The 13,435-nt window shown below is 54.3% G+C and overlaps 7 protein-coding genes and 1 non-coding gene across 8 annotated transcripts; 4 read left to right on the top strand and 4 right to left on the bottom strand.

Annotated features, from left to right (window-relative positions):
• Positions 1-515: 515 nt before the first annotated feature.
• CTHT_0006380 (uncharacterized protein) lies at positions 516-1,169 on the top strand (the record flags this gene model as incomplete). Its single annotated transcript, XM_006691107.1, has 1 exon — positions 516-1,169. One exon carries the CDS (start codon positions 516-518, stop codon positions 1,167-1,169), a length of 654 nt encoding a protein of 217 aa, XP_006691170.1.
• A 230-nt stretch (positions 1,170-1,399) lies between these two features.
• CTHT_0006370 lies at positions 1,400-1,487 on the bottom strand. Its single transcript is given in 2 exon segments — positions 1,400-1,435; positions 1,452-1,487. It is a non-coding gene; the product is annotated as a tRNA-Thr (tRNA).
• Positions 1,488-3,284: 1,797 nt separating this feature from the next.
• CTHT_0006360 (uncharacterized protein) lies at positions 3,285-4,690 on the top strand (the record flags this gene model as incomplete). The annotated part of the gene is made up of 3 exons (XM_006691106.1): positions 3,285-3,930; positions 4,019-4,373; positions 4,684-4,690. 3 exons carry the CDS (start codon positions 3,285-3,287, stop codon positions 4,688-4,690), a joined length of 1,008 nt encoding a protein of 335 aa, XP_006691169.1.
• A 289-nt stretch (positions 4,691-4,979) lies between these two features.
• Positions 4,980-6,190, bottom strand: CTHT_0006350 (pyruvate dehydrogenase e1 component beta subunit-like protein; the record flags this gene model as incomplete). Its single annotated transcript, XM_006691105.1, has 2 exons — positions 4,980-5,738; positions 5,801-6,190. 2 exons carry the CDS (start codon positions 6,188-6,190, stop codon positions 4,980-4,982), a joined length of 1,149 nt encoding a protein of 382 aa, XP_006691168.1.
• Positions 6,191-7,269: 1,079 nt separating this feature from the next.
• CTHT_0006340 (uncharacterized protein) lies at positions 7,270-8,535 on the bottom strand (the record flags this gene model as incomplete). The annotated part of the gene is made up of 3 exons (XM_006691104.1): positions 7,270-7,845; positions 7,897-8,218; positions 8,285-8,535. The coding sequence occupies 3 exons, from the start codon at positions 8,533-8,535 to the stop codon at positions 7,270-7,272; spliced, it is 1,149 nt and encodes a 382-aa protein (XP_006691167.1).
• Positions 8,536-9,577: 1,042 nt separating this feature from the next.
• Positions 9,578-10,765, top strand: CTHT_0006330 (putative pre-mRNA splicing protein; the record flags this gene model as incomplete). Its single annotated transcript, XM_006691103.1, has 1 exon — positions 9,578-10,765. The coding sequence occupies one exon, from the start codon at positions 9,578-9,580 to the stop codon at positions 10,763-10,765; it is 1,188 nt and encodes a 395-aa protein (XP_006691166.1).
• A 345-nt stretch (positions 10,766-11,110) lies between these two features.
• Positions 11,111-11,572, bottom strand: CTHT_0006320 (uncharacterized protein; the record flags this gene model as incomplete). Its single annotated transcript, XM_006691102.1, has 3 exons — positions 11,111-11,217; positions 11,283-11,456; positions 11,512-11,572. The coding sequence occupies 3 exons, from the start codon at positions 11,570-11,572 to the stop codon at positions 11,111-11,113; spliced, it is 342 nt and encodes a 113-aa protein (XP_006691165.1).
• Positions 11,573-11,958: 386 nt separating this feature from the next.
• CTHT_0006310 (putative ribosome associated protein) lies at positions 11,959-13,299 on the top strand (the record flags this gene model as incomplete). The annotated part of the gene is made up of 1 exon (XM_006691101.1): positions 11,959-13,299. The coding sequence occupies one exon, from the start codon at positions 11,959-11,961 to the stop codon at positions 13,297-13,299; it is 1,341 nt and encodes a 446-aa protein (XP_006691164.1).
• Between the last annotated feature and the right edge of the window lie 136 nt (positions 13,300-13,435).

Raw genomic sequence — 13,435 nt, 5'->3', positions numbered from 1 at the left:
TTACCGTTGGCTTGACGGCAAGTGTTGAGGTGGCCAGCGTTAGGGGACGCTTGTCAATTGATCTCTGTCTGTCCTGGAAACCCCTCATTCCACTTTGTGATAGATCCTCAGCATGTTTGCTTCTCGTAGATGAGTGAAGCGTGGTGTTGACGCTTAAGAATGCGCAGCTGCCTGCTCCTTGGATGTTTGGCTCGCGCCCTGATTCATATCCCGAAAGTCCCAGTTTGAATATTTGAAGTCAGAATTGTCTGGAGATCTCCCAGGGCTTGGTTCTTTGTTGAATGTTAGGCATTCGCTTTGTCAAGTGATGGGTTAAAATCAGTACGTCTGCCCCGCCATGTGCTCCCACCTCGCTAGGCATACCGTTCCCCCTCCAGCTCCTCAACCCCCTACCCTCACCATCTTATCACCACTGCTCTTGTGAGAGAAAAAGAAAAAAGAGGCCTCAAGTTCGTTTCAGACAGAACATATACCTATAATTACCCACTAAAGTCTCAAAAAAAAGTGGCGCAGAAATGGGCAACGGCAGATACCTCTACTTTGCTTACGGCTCCAACCTCTGGGTCGAACAGATGGACAACCGCTGTCCCGGGCAGAATCGCATTGCAGGTATCGGTCGTCTGCCGGGATATACATGGTTTATCAACGAACGCGGATATGCCAACATTGCGCCTGTGACTATCAACCAGTCAGGAAAGAGCGAGAGCCAGGGCAGCGTTTCGCGCTTCGACAGCGAAGTCTGGGGTGTGATCTGGGAACTCGAGGAAAAGGGACTAGCCAGCCTTGATATCAATGAGGGTGCGCCACATATCTACGAGCGAAGAACCATGAACGTCGAGCTCTGGAGCGCGTTCGGCCCCATCTGGCCTGGCGACGTGACGGAGTCCACGCCCACCGACCTATCTGCTCACACGTGCCCCATGGTCGTCTACATCGATGTCAAGCGCGCGAAGGGCGGGTACCCGCCCAAGGAGGAGTATGTGGTGCGCATGAATCGGGGGATTAGGGATGCAATCGGGATGGGGATACCGAAGGGTTATGTGGAAAGAGTGCTGAGGAGGTATATTCCGCCGCTGGAGGACCTGATGGTGGATGAGAAGACGGAGAAGTTGGCGTGGAAGCAGGCGAAGAACTTCCAGGATGAACCTGAAGTGGCGACGTTGAATTGAGAGGATATCTTTGAGGAACGCAAACCTTAAGCAGGTGACGGACGTTGCAGAGATTTGGATACAACGCGTGCGTTATAATGGACATGCATTAGCGGAAATAGCAACGAATCTTTGTTCTCTTTTTGAGAGAACAATTCAATCAGTTCGGGAGAACTCAGCAGAAACAAAGAAACAAAAGACTATGAGATGCAAAAGTGAAGGCAGGATTATCCTGCAAAAGGAAAAGCAGCTGCCCACTGCCAGAATCGAACTGACGACCTTGACATTGTTCGGATGTACTCCTACTAGTGTCACGCTCTACCACTGAGCCAAGCGGGCTAGCATGTTTTGTTGAAATGTGGCCAATCACATGGTACCTAAGAAGGAGGAGAGGCTGCAGAATAGAGCCTTGAAGCGACAGCCAGGGAGATATTCATCAGACCAGGATGTACGGAATATGTTAAGGCTGAGAGACAACGTTCTGTGGAGAGTTAGGTATTTCCGACTTTGAGAGTGTATTCCAATCTTTTTTTTTTTCATTTGCCATTTCCCTCCCTTCTTTTTGTTCCTTTATCGTCTCGACTTCCCGTTTAGCGTTTCTTTGCCTGGCCGGTTTTCACTCTGAGTTTGCGCCCCCAAGGTCAAAGGCTCTGATATGGCAATGAACCTGACTCCAAAGGAGGAGTTTGAGCTTCAGTCTCTGTATCTGTGTCGATTAACCGTTATGATGTCGTACAACAGACAGTCCCTTATTAATATGTGGGTGGTACTTGTCCGAGGGCCCCTGCAATTGCAAGCTCCAGTCATGCAAAGTTGTCAACCTGGCTCAAGTCTTATGTCTGTCGTGTTACCAGCTTTGTTTTAAGATTTTGGTAGCCGTTTTGGAGTGACTTGAATGAGCCAGATTCCTGGAGCTCGGAGTTGGATAATTGTATTGAGGAACCGGCCCACCGGATCTGGGGTTCTTCTCGGCGATCGATATATGACTCTTAACATGATATTACAGTCAACAGTATGAGCGATGGAATTACCGTTTTATCCTTCTTCGATATACTGTCGTTGCTTTTAAGGACGACTGACTGCTGCAAAAGCGGACGTCAAGCTACACAACACCGGGTAGCGGTGGTATGCCGGCAAAAGTGAAGTGTAGTATATCCAGACGTTTGTCTCTGACCCAGCTCCGTTTGCGTCATAGTAATGAGGCTCTTCATAAAGACGACAATGCGCTGTCTTTCTGCTGCAGTCACTATGCATTGTCCAACAATGAAACTGGAGTCCAAGCCTTTGTTAGCATCCAAGTACACGCCTGCATATGTTGTTTCGGATTCCCAGAATCTTACCCTAAAAAGAATATGAGAACAAACAATTGCTGAGCAGATAGATCACTCAGTAATGATAGATTTTCTTTCTCCATTGCTCATCTCAAGCCTATGTGCTCAGTCAGTCCGTCCCACGGGACCACGGGTCCTACCTCGATCCCTGACACAGCGCCTTGAAACGGAGCGGCCATCGGGCTTAAGGGCTTTTGGTCAGCCATCAGGTTGCACCAGCAGGCCAAGTGACGCTTTTGATTGCGAGAGTTTCTCAAGTTGTCCGATTAGATCGCTTCTGTCCTCTTGTTTTGTGTTTGAAAAGTGAGATCGGGTCCGTCCCCGCGTCCCATTGCACGACCACTCGCGACTTCTTTTCATGCAGTAATACATGGGCAGTTGGATACCTTCCTTCAGATAGGCAGCTGCCGGAAATCATGACAAGCGATAAGGTCTATTAAACTCAAAGGAATAGATTGGTTGGTGCTTTATCGTCGGTGTCATCGAGCGGTTTTGACAGTCGCTGCGGTTGACACGGGGCCCAAAAGGTGAGTGGTCAGTCTGACTCTTTTGAGATTCTCGCTCAGTTGTCTATGTTAAACTTCATTTCAGGATGTCCTTGATAACTTGATCTTTGTCGTTTTTTAAGAATTGCCGCAAGTCCCCCGATTGCCCTTGTAGATGTTGTCTTCTGTGCCTTTTTGTCGTGTCAGTTAATTGTCCATCTGCCATATCACAGTTTCTCCTGAAAACATCCCTCGATATTCAAACAAAAAGAAAACAAATTTAACACTTCGGCAGTCACGCGCTCTGAGGACCAGGGAACATGTCAACGCCTCCTCAGGCCTTTCATTCATCCGAACCGCGCAAGCCAGGCTTCAACACGCTCTCTTTTCCTGCTCCAGCCTCTCGGAGCGCACAACAATACGTCGAAACCTCGCCAAACCCCCCTCCAGAGTTCGTAGCCACAGGTCCTGAATACTTTACGGAATCTTCCCAAATCACGGGCGCGAACTCCTCCCCCCCACCATCCCACCAGCACCAAACCCCTACCACTGCCACCGTTCCTAACCCACACGACTCTTACCTCCCTGAAATCGACACCACCGCCAAAGCAGCTAACTGCACCACTTCGCCTACTGCCATGCGTCAACACGTCTGGGACGACCCGCCTAAAATGCCCTGGTACCGCCGCATCTCGAGCGTGGGCTGGTTGATCATTACAATCACCTTCCTGGGGATCAGTGGGGTGGTGCTGGCCATCTTGGGCGCAATGGGGTTCTTCACGGGCCATCATAGGTCTGGCGATTCTTCTTCTCTTTCTGATTATACCACGATCATTTCCGTTTCTTCTCTTACGTCCGCTCAAGCCGAGGTGACTAACCCCGCCGCCAGCGGCGCCGGTGATTCCTCTGACATGGAGGGGGACGCCCAGATGACGGCTACTTCGATGATGATTTCCACAACGGCAAGTCAATCTTCTTCCATCTCCCGTGTTGCACTCAATCCCAACTAACCCTCTATGTCAACAGCTCACACAACCTCCCACCAACCCAACAGACGACACTTCCCCTCTCACCATAACCCACCCCCTCTGCACCAACTCCTCCGACTTCCTCACTAACATAACCTGGCTGGGCTCTGGCCCCCAACTCTACGATACCCTCTACGACCCTCCGGCCTCCAGCGCTGCAGAATGCTGCCAGCTATGTGCGGACAATGCCGCGCCCGAGTTTACGCCGCAGGGTCCAGGCTCCGGGTGCACAGGGTGGCTGTTCAATGACAAGTCCCCCTGGACGCCGTGCACAAGGTTGGTTGTGCAGACCGAGAAGCAGGGGGCCAAGAAAGGCAAGACGTGTCCGAAGGGGTATGCGGATGAGACGAAGTTTGTTAAGGCAGGGAAGGGAGAGGTAGGGTTTGTGGCCGGGGTCGGGCCTTGTAGTGGGAAGATAATCGTTACTTGATATGGAGGAGATGAGATCTGGAAGTATGGTATTTTGGCGATCAAGAGGAGGTAATGAAATATGGTGAAGGCTGGTAGGCGTTGCGTTAGTTATGGATGGGACTGCTCTTCAAGGATTTTAGTTAACATGGATCGATCATCCACCAATGTCAACGACTCCTTCTCTCGACACACCACGCTCTCAACCGTGACACAACGAGAGCAAGCTGAGCGGCAAGAGGGTATGTATGGCTCTGCTTCATGCTAACGGCAGGACTCACAGAAAATAATGACGGAAAAAAACATAATAACATTTGCTTGCTTGTATAACACCCAGATATTCCCGGCAGCCTGTCTATTAGACCATTACCAACCACCATCACCAAAGATCCAGCCCCTTCCCTCTCCAGTGTTGGCATGGGCACAAAGTAAAATAGTAGATATATGCGTACGAGCAGGCGATGCTTGTGGTGTATCTGTTTGTCATGTAATCCATCCATTGGCCCAAACGCCGCGAGGTGTTTGGAAGGCCTTCCCTCACTTCAGTCTATTACCCCTGGACCCCCTCTCTTACCCTGTTTAAACGCGGAGCATCTTAGCAGCATAATCCTCAATAAGCTGCTCCGTGGGGAAGCTCATCTCCTCCAGCTTCTGGGCATACGGGGTCGGCACATCGGCACCAGTAATGCGCTGTGCCGGGGTGTCAAGATAATCAAACGCATACTCCATCGTGAGCGCGAGGATCTCGGCACCAACGCCGAAGGCGGGGAAGCCAGACTCGACCGCCAGCAGGCGGTGCGTCTTCTTGACGCTCTTGACGATGGCCTCCACGTCCAGAGGCTTGATGCTGCGCAGGTTGATCACCTCGGCCTCGATGCCGTACTTCTTCTTGAGGTTCTCAGCCGCGACGAGAGACTGGCCGACACAGCGGGAGAGGGACACGATGGTCAGGTCCTTGCCGGCGCGCTCGATCTTGGCTTTGCCGAAGGGGAGGACGAAGTCGTCCTTCTGCGCGGCCTCTGACATGGGGAAGGACACGCCGTACATCAGCTCGTTCTCGAGGACCACGACTGGGTTGGGGTCGCGGATGGCCGCCTTGAGGAGACCCTTCGCGTCCTCAGCCGACCAAGGGGAGACGACCTTCAGACCGGGGATCGAGCCGTACCAAGCGGCATAGTCTTGCGAGTGCTGGGCGGCCACGCCAGCGGCGAAGCCATTAGGCCCGCGGAAGGTGATGTTGCAGGGCTGGATACCGCCCGACATGTAGAGGGTTTTGGCGGCGGAGTTGACAATGTGGTCGATGGCCTGCATGGCGAAGTTGAAGGTCATGAACTCACACTGGGGGTATAAGTCAGCATCGGCTTAGAGATTCGAATATCGTAGTTCCCTGAGGTCCTTACAACAGGCTGCAGCCCCGCAAGTGCAGCACCAACAGCGAGACCAGCGAAACCCATCTCGGTGATGGGCGTATCAATAACACGCTTCTCACCAAAACGATCTAGCAGGCCCTTAGTGACCTTGTAGGCGCCGTTGTATTGGGCGACCTCCTCGCCCAGGATGAACACCTTCGGGTTGGATTCGAGTTCCTCAGCGAGTGCCTCGTTCAGGGCCTCGCGGACCGTGTACTCCTTGACGCCCGTCGCCTCGGCGGCATAGCTCCGTTTTTGTAGTAGCCTGGTGGTAGGGACGGCAGCAGCCTTGGTGATGAGAGAAGAAGGAGTAGGACGGATGGTCGAAGCACGCGTGGCGGTAGTCGCCAAACGGAAGGCCGGCCGGAGGAAGCGCGACATAATGACGTTGGCGATGATGGTTAAGGGTTTGGGGGTGGTGGTTGTGGTGGTTGGGCGTTGAAAATTAAGGTTGTAGAGAAGAGGGGCACCTGGCAGATAGGGTAGGGGTAGGTAAAAGTGCAAGGTATCAAATGGATGTGGATCGAGAGGGCCTGCTGTTCGGATACAGGGGTAGCTCGATCAAAAAATGGCTTCAAGAACGAACACCACGGGAGGGCGGTGATGCAAGACGGGGAGCTGGAGGGTTGTGAGCGTGTTGGAGGGAAATTTTCTTTGCGACTGTGCAATCGATTGGAACACACAAAGGTCTTGGGACCAGCAAGTCCAGGAAGCCGGACTTGACGTTGGACCCCCAACGATAAATCCGCGCTAGTGCGAGAACGGACTAGCCCCTTGAACCCTGCTGGGCGGACCGGAGCTTGGCAAGCCGAAACCCTGAACTTTGTGAAGCTTTGACAGCTTTGCTGCTCCACAAAAGCTGCCGGAGTGGGGCTTTCCACTTGACAATGTTTTTGATAATCAAGCGTTGAATTCTGCTGTCAAGCAGCCAAGCAGAGCGGGCCAAATTACCAGTGCTTGTTTTTTTTTTTTTTTTTTTTAGTTCATTTACCGCACAGAGAGTTCAGGGCGATTATTGAGCCATTCGTGGCAAGTACGCAGAAGTACGCAGTTGGGAGTACCTGCCGTAACATACAGATAAGCGAAGCAAACAGCAGCGTTGTCAGCCATCCAATGCAAGTGTCATCTGGAAAGCCGGTGGGGATGTTCGCAGGTCAACACCTGTAACGCGCCGATAAGCCCAATTGGGGGTCCCACCGCGAAGAGCCCGATGTGTGTGTCAGCATCTATTACGGTCTTGGTATTCGTATGGTAATGGGTATGTACAGTGAAATGGTTGGCCCAACCAAAAAAGAGCCTGTCAGCACTTAAAATCGACAGTGCTTCTTCCTGAGGACAATTATTAGGACGATATATCATATCCGTGATCCCTTTGCCAGTGCCCATCTCTACATTATTACACCCTGTATCCGTTCCAACATCACATCATCATACACATCGCCAACTCTTTCATCGCATGTCTAGTTCGCCGGCTTGCGGCCGACCATGAGGTACATTGGGGTGAAGAGGTTCTTCTTGGCACCGGCTACCAAACCGTCGGCACCCTTGGCAAGAGCATCGGCGGTCTTCTTGGTGCCCTTGGGAGCCAGGCCGATGGTCTCAAGGAAGCCTGTGAAGACATGCACGACCCGACGACCGGCGTGGGTCATGCGCAGGACAGTGAAGAGGTCCCAGTAGGACTGCATGTACTTCATTTCGCCGGCGATGCCCCAGTACCACGGGATAGGATCAGGGCGGGCCGCCAGGTCTTCATGATGCAGCAGCTCGAAGCCAGCAGCCTTCATGGCCGCCAGACCCTCCGAGATGGTCACCATGTTGGAGATACCGTTGCCCTCTTCGATGGCGAGGCGGATGTCACGGTGCTCCAGGTTGTTATTGTCGTACTCGTCGGTCATCAGCCACTCGTACACGCCGAAGACACCACCGGGCTTCAGCACGCGGAAAATCTCGCTGTATACGCCCTCTAGCTTGGGGGCGTGGACGGTGGCCTCGATGGCATAAACGGCGTCGAAGGTGTTGTCTGGGAATTTCATTTGCTGTGCTAGTTAGCACCTGAGTATTTTCGCCGAGATATGTGCAGAACATACCATGAAATCGCCCTTGACGAAGTCGAGCTGGTGCGAAAGGCCCTCACGAGCGGCATAGCGCTTAGCACGCTCGATCTGGTAGTCGTTATTGTTAAGACCGGTGATGTGGGCGTCGGTGAACTTGGCGATCTCGCGGGCCGGGCCACCAACACCGCAGCCGACGTCCAGGACCTTCATGCCAGCCTGGATGCCGATCTTCATGGCGAGGTAGTGCTCATGGCGGGCAATAGCCTGATAGAAGGGCTCGCCGATCGAGTAGCGGCAGAAATGGAAGCTCTGGCCCCAGCCGTACTCGTATAGATCGGTAGCCAGATTGTAGTAGCTGGAAACAAAACAAGTCAGTGCCTGAGCCCAAACCAGAGCCGAGGAAAGAGACCAGTGGACTCACTGTTTTGTCAGGGTAGCATATTCCCGTGTCCTCGCCTCACGGTCGGCCTGGGTCTCCGTCTCTGCGCGCTTGTTGTCGAAGTGCTTGAAGTACTCTTCAACAGCGATCTTCTGGGCCTCCTTGTCTTTCTTGAGGATGGCGCTGAAGCCGCCCTTGGCCTCGGTGGACTTGCCGTGAAGGGCCTGCATGAAGGCCTTATCACGCTCGAAGTCCTCCTTCTCGAGGGGAATGTCTTTCGCAGCTGGAGCCATGTTGAATTTTGTGCAGGGAGAAAGTATTTCGAAGAGGAGAACGGAGAGGTGGGCGGATTAAAGGGCACAAGAAACGAAATCGTGTTGAACAGTGTCCAGAAAAAAAAAGTTGGTGGTACCCCCCTATCCAAGCTGGCAGGTCTTCACTTTTAAAGAGGAACAACCCGCCGGAAGATTCCCTTGGGAAAAGGGGCAAGGGTCGCGGATAGCCGATGTGAAGCCAGCAGAATGCCGCGCATCGATTGGCCCAATTGCATCGATTCAGGGCAAGGGAACGGGAGTTGTGGGGAAGGATCCACCAAAGCACATGGGCCCGAACGCCTGCGTCAGGCACTTGGGGCAGAAAGCGATGATGTGGTCGCACATCAACATGGCGGTCTGGATGAGGGAGCGGGGAGACTTCGATCACAAGTCACGGTTTAAGTCATGGTTTGTTTACATATTCTATGAGTGAAATCCTATCTGTTGTAACCATCACGACGTTCAAGACAACCGGACATATATGCCCACTTCCCAGCCCGAAAGAAGGGGCGAGCCTAGCTGAGCTTCTGTTGCATGTGCTTGCAGTGCGCTGGACAACTGGACAGAAGCAACAGCAAACATGCCGCTACAAGCGCGAAATCGAACTCGAATTCGAAAACACTGTAGGAAAGGAAGGCGGTGAATGTTTTGCTTGCGCGAACTCGAACACGAATAAGAGCGCACGAACCAAGTTACAGCCACAGGATGCCAAGGCGGTGTGGCGGAGAATCTTGAGCGCAGTGGTCAGAATCTTATCAGCAAGGCAACGAGCCACAGCGAGCTGCCGGCTTGGCTTTCTGCCAATCCAAAACGCCAATGCAAGATCACCCCACGCCTGCATCAACCGCAACCTCGTCGATCGGGCTGTGACTTTTTTTTTCTGTCTACGGTCGATTCCACTATTTGCCACCCAAAAATATTTCCCAAGAGTCGCAATAAGCGATCCGAATCGAATTCCGCAATCGAGATTCATCCCCAGCGATAAACAGAAACTACTAACCGACAAAGCCGACCAACCACGATGCCGCCGCAAATCAAACAAGACCTCAACCGCGCTGGCTGGGAGTCGACCGACTTCCCTTCCGTCTGCGAGAACTGCCTGCCCGAGAACCCGTATGTCAAGATGCTGAAAGAGGACTACGGTGCCGAGTGCAAGCTGTGTACGCGGCCCTTCACCGTGTTCTCCTGGGCGGGCGACGGGCGCGCCCACGGTCGCAAGAAGCGTACCAACATCTGCCTGACGTGCGCCCGCCTTAAGAACGCCTGCCAGTGCTGCATCATGGATCTGCAGTTCGGCCTTCCCATCGTCATCCGCGACAAGGCCCTCGAGTTGATCGCCCCCGGCCCCCAGAGCGAGATTAATCGCGAGTATTTTGCGCAGAATAATGAGCGCGCTATTGAGGAGGGCCGAGCTGGTGTGGAGGAATATGAGAAAACAGATGAGAAAGCTAGGGAGCTGCTGCGCCGGTTGGCCAACAGCAAGCCTTACTTCCGTAAGGGCAGGGAGCTGGACTCGGAGGGCAACCCCGTCGCGGGCGGCAGTGGTAGCACGGTTGGCGGCAATGCGGTTGTCGGTGCCGGGCTGGGCGGCGCAGGACCGATCCGGACGCGCGATACACGAGCGGCGGCTGCAGCGGGTGCGAGGACTGGAGGTGCGGGCAGTGCGCGCCGCGGCCCCGGCGCCGCTCTTCCCCCTCCGGGCCCTAAGGACTGGCTGCCGCCGGCGGACAAGAGCATTATGTCACTGTTCATTACGGGCATCGAGGACGACCTGCCGGAGTGGAAGATCCGCGACTTTTTTAAGCAGTACGGCAAGATTAAGTCGCTTGTCGTTTCACACATGACACACTGCGCGTTTGTCAACTACGAGACGCGTGAGGGCGCTGAGAAGGCTGCGACGGAGCTCAAGGGGCGTGCTGTCATTGCTGGTTGCCCGCTGCGCATCCGCTGGAGCATCCCCCGGCCGATTGGCACCATGAATAAGGAGGAGCGCGCGGAGATGCTGCGCGATGGCCGGTCTGCTTTCCCCGAGGCAAATCGCAAGAGCGCACAAAAGGCCATCGAAGCTGCTGGTGCGCAGGGCGGTGCTGCCGGCGGTGCTGCTGGCGGTGCTGCTGCCGAGGCCCAGCAGGACGACCTCGCGGACCTTGCCATCGCTGCCCCTCCTGGTGCTGCCGACGTGCAGTATGCCAGTCTGGCGGGCAACTAGAAGTCATATTGTGGTTTGTTTCTTTTTGTTTCTTTCTTTTTCTTGTTCTCGTCTTTGGCACGGCGTTTGGGCGCAAATACATGGGACTGGGTTTTCTGGCAAGCAACGACATGACTCTCTGAATCGATCTGTTGGCCTTAGTGTTGGGGCATGATATCTTGTCTTCTGCTCTCGTGTTCATCCTGTTGTTACACTGAGGGGTATCATAGACGGTTTTATAAATACACGGCAGGCTCCCCTGCCACATGACTGTACATTCTCCAGTCCTCGTCGACCTGTTATTGCCCGTCTAGTGACAAGCCTCACGGTTGGTGTTTATGTCTGTGTGAACTGCTCCTCGACTTACTACCTCTCGGAGCAGCACTTGAAGTTTGGGTCCGTTTTGGAGTTGTTCTTGGGCTTCTTGACGCTGTCGTTGTCACCGCGTTCGGTGTGCTCGTGGATTCGAAGCTCTGAATCTCTTGTTAGCCTTGGGTCTTGTGAAAGGTTGCGCTTATGCATCCCAGCGGCGACTTACTGTAGACGTCACCCTCCTTGCGGCCCTGGACGAGGTTGGTCTTCAGGAACTGGGCAACCTCTTCGGCATGCTGGATAGCGGGGCCGATGGACGGGTCATCTGCTGGCAGCGAAGCCTTTTCCCGAAACCCTTGCCGGATCTGCTGCCTTGCGGCTTCAAGAACCCTCGTGTCACCTGGATTGAAGAGATCAGTGTGAGTATGGAGGATGAGATGGAAGAGAGGACGCACCGTCGAAGGCAATGCGCGCAGCACGCAGAAGGTGTCTGTAGGCATGGATGGCTGCTGACATTGTGGACTATTGGGCTGGTACGGGACGAGAGCTGTGGGCGCGGGCGTCTGGGGAGCCAATTGATCTAATGACTGACGTCGGCAAGACACAACTACAGCGCTCAAGAAGTAGACGCTCGGTCGGACCCGAACATTAGAAAGACAAGGTTAGTACTGGCCTACTGGATGCCCGCCTGCAGCGGAGGTAAAGCCTGGTTCTGTGGTCTATGATTGGCTGGATCCCAAGTTTAGCGGGGCGAGACCCAAAAAAAAAAATCCAGACGCCGCCCAAAACTTCACTTGCCCCTCCATCCAACGCTCACCACTTGTCCTTGGTAAATACATCCCCCCCATACCAACCTTCAGACAGCGACTAGCCCCCGGACTACTCGCAACACCGTCTGAACCATGAACGCGACCGTCGTCTCGCTGCCTCTGCCCACCCTCCCCGAGGGCTGGGCAGCCGAAAAGGACTTCAAGGCCATCGGCAAGCTGACCCAAGAGGGCTCGTCGATGCGCACCCTTGAGCCCGTCGGCCCACACTTCCTCGCGCACGCCCGCCGCGTCCGTCACAAGCGTACCTTCTCCGAGGATGACCGGATACAAGCGCAGGCAAAGGCAAAGAAGATCGAGCAGGACAGCGACAGTGACATCAGCGAGGAAGAGGACCCCATGCTGCTGGCCCGCGACGCCAAGGACTGGAAAACCCAGGATCACTACAAGGTACTCGGCCTATCCAAATACCGTTGGCGTGCCACCGAGGATCAGATCAAGCGCGCCCACCGCAAGAAGGTGCTTAAGCACCATCCCGATAAGAAGGCTGCCGCCGGCCGTGCCGATGACGACAACTTCTTCAAGTGCATCCAGAAGGCGGCTGAGATCCTGCTGGACCCTGTTAAGCGCCGGCAGTTCGACTCGGTCGACGAGGAGGCCGACATACCACCGCCGACCAAGAAGCAGCTGGCCAAGGGCAACTACTATGAGCTGTGGGGCAAGGTGTTTGAGAATGAGGCGCGCTTCAGCAAGATCCAGCCAGTGCCGGGCTTCGGCAATGAGAACTCGACGCGCGAGGAGGTCGAGGCCTTCTACAACTTCTGGTACAACTTTGACAGCTGGCGCTCCTTCGAGTACCTCGACGAGGACGTGCCCGACGACAACGAGAACCGCGACCAAAAGCGCCACATGGAGCGCAAGAATGCTAATGCCCGCAAGAAGAAGAAGGCTGAGGACAACGCCCGTCTGCGCAAGCTCGTTGAGGAGGCCCAGGCTGGCGATGAGCGCATCAAGCGCTTCCGCCAGGAGGCCAACGCTGCCAAGAACAAGAAGCGCCTGGAGCGTGAGGCGGCTGAGCGTAAGGCGGCCGAAGAGGCTCGTCTGAAGAAAGAGGCCGAAGAGCGTGCCCGCAAGGAGGCTGAGGAGAAGGCCAAGGCTGAGCGTGAGGCGGCCAAGAAGGCCAAGGAAGCAGCGAAGAATGCTGTCAAGAAGAACAAGCGTGTGCTGCGTGGTTCCGTCAAGGAGGCCAACTACTTTGTGGAGGGCGAGGCCTCTGCTGCGACGATCGATGCCGTGCTCAACGATGTTGATCTCGTCATTACCAAGATTGATGCCGATGAGATTGCCGCCTTGGCTGGTAAGCTCAACGGTTTGACTGTGGCTGATGAGATCAAGAATGTATGGAAGGAGGAGGTGTCCCGGTTGGTTGGCGCTGGCAAGCTAAAGGAGGGTGATATCAAGGCTCTTGTGGCTTAAGTCTTTGGGGGTACATAGAGATCATGACGTGTTTATGATCAGGCTAATGCATGCTCTGGGATAGATGGGAAAATATAAATGCATCAATTCTGTTACTGAATAAGCAAGCTCCCTCGATCCCACTCTGCTTTAACTC

Source organism: Thermochaetoides thermophila, assembly GCF_000221225.1.
Source record: "Thermochaetoides thermophila DSM 1495 unplaced genomic scaffold scf7180000011806, whole genome shotgun sequence".
In the NCBI taxonomy this organism is placed as follows: domain Eukaryota; kingdom Fungi; phylum Ascomycota; class Sordariomycetes; order Sordariales; family Chaetomiaceae; genus Thermochaetoides; species Thermochaetoides thermophila.
This window is presented reverse-complemented; position numbering and strand designations above follow the sequence as displayed.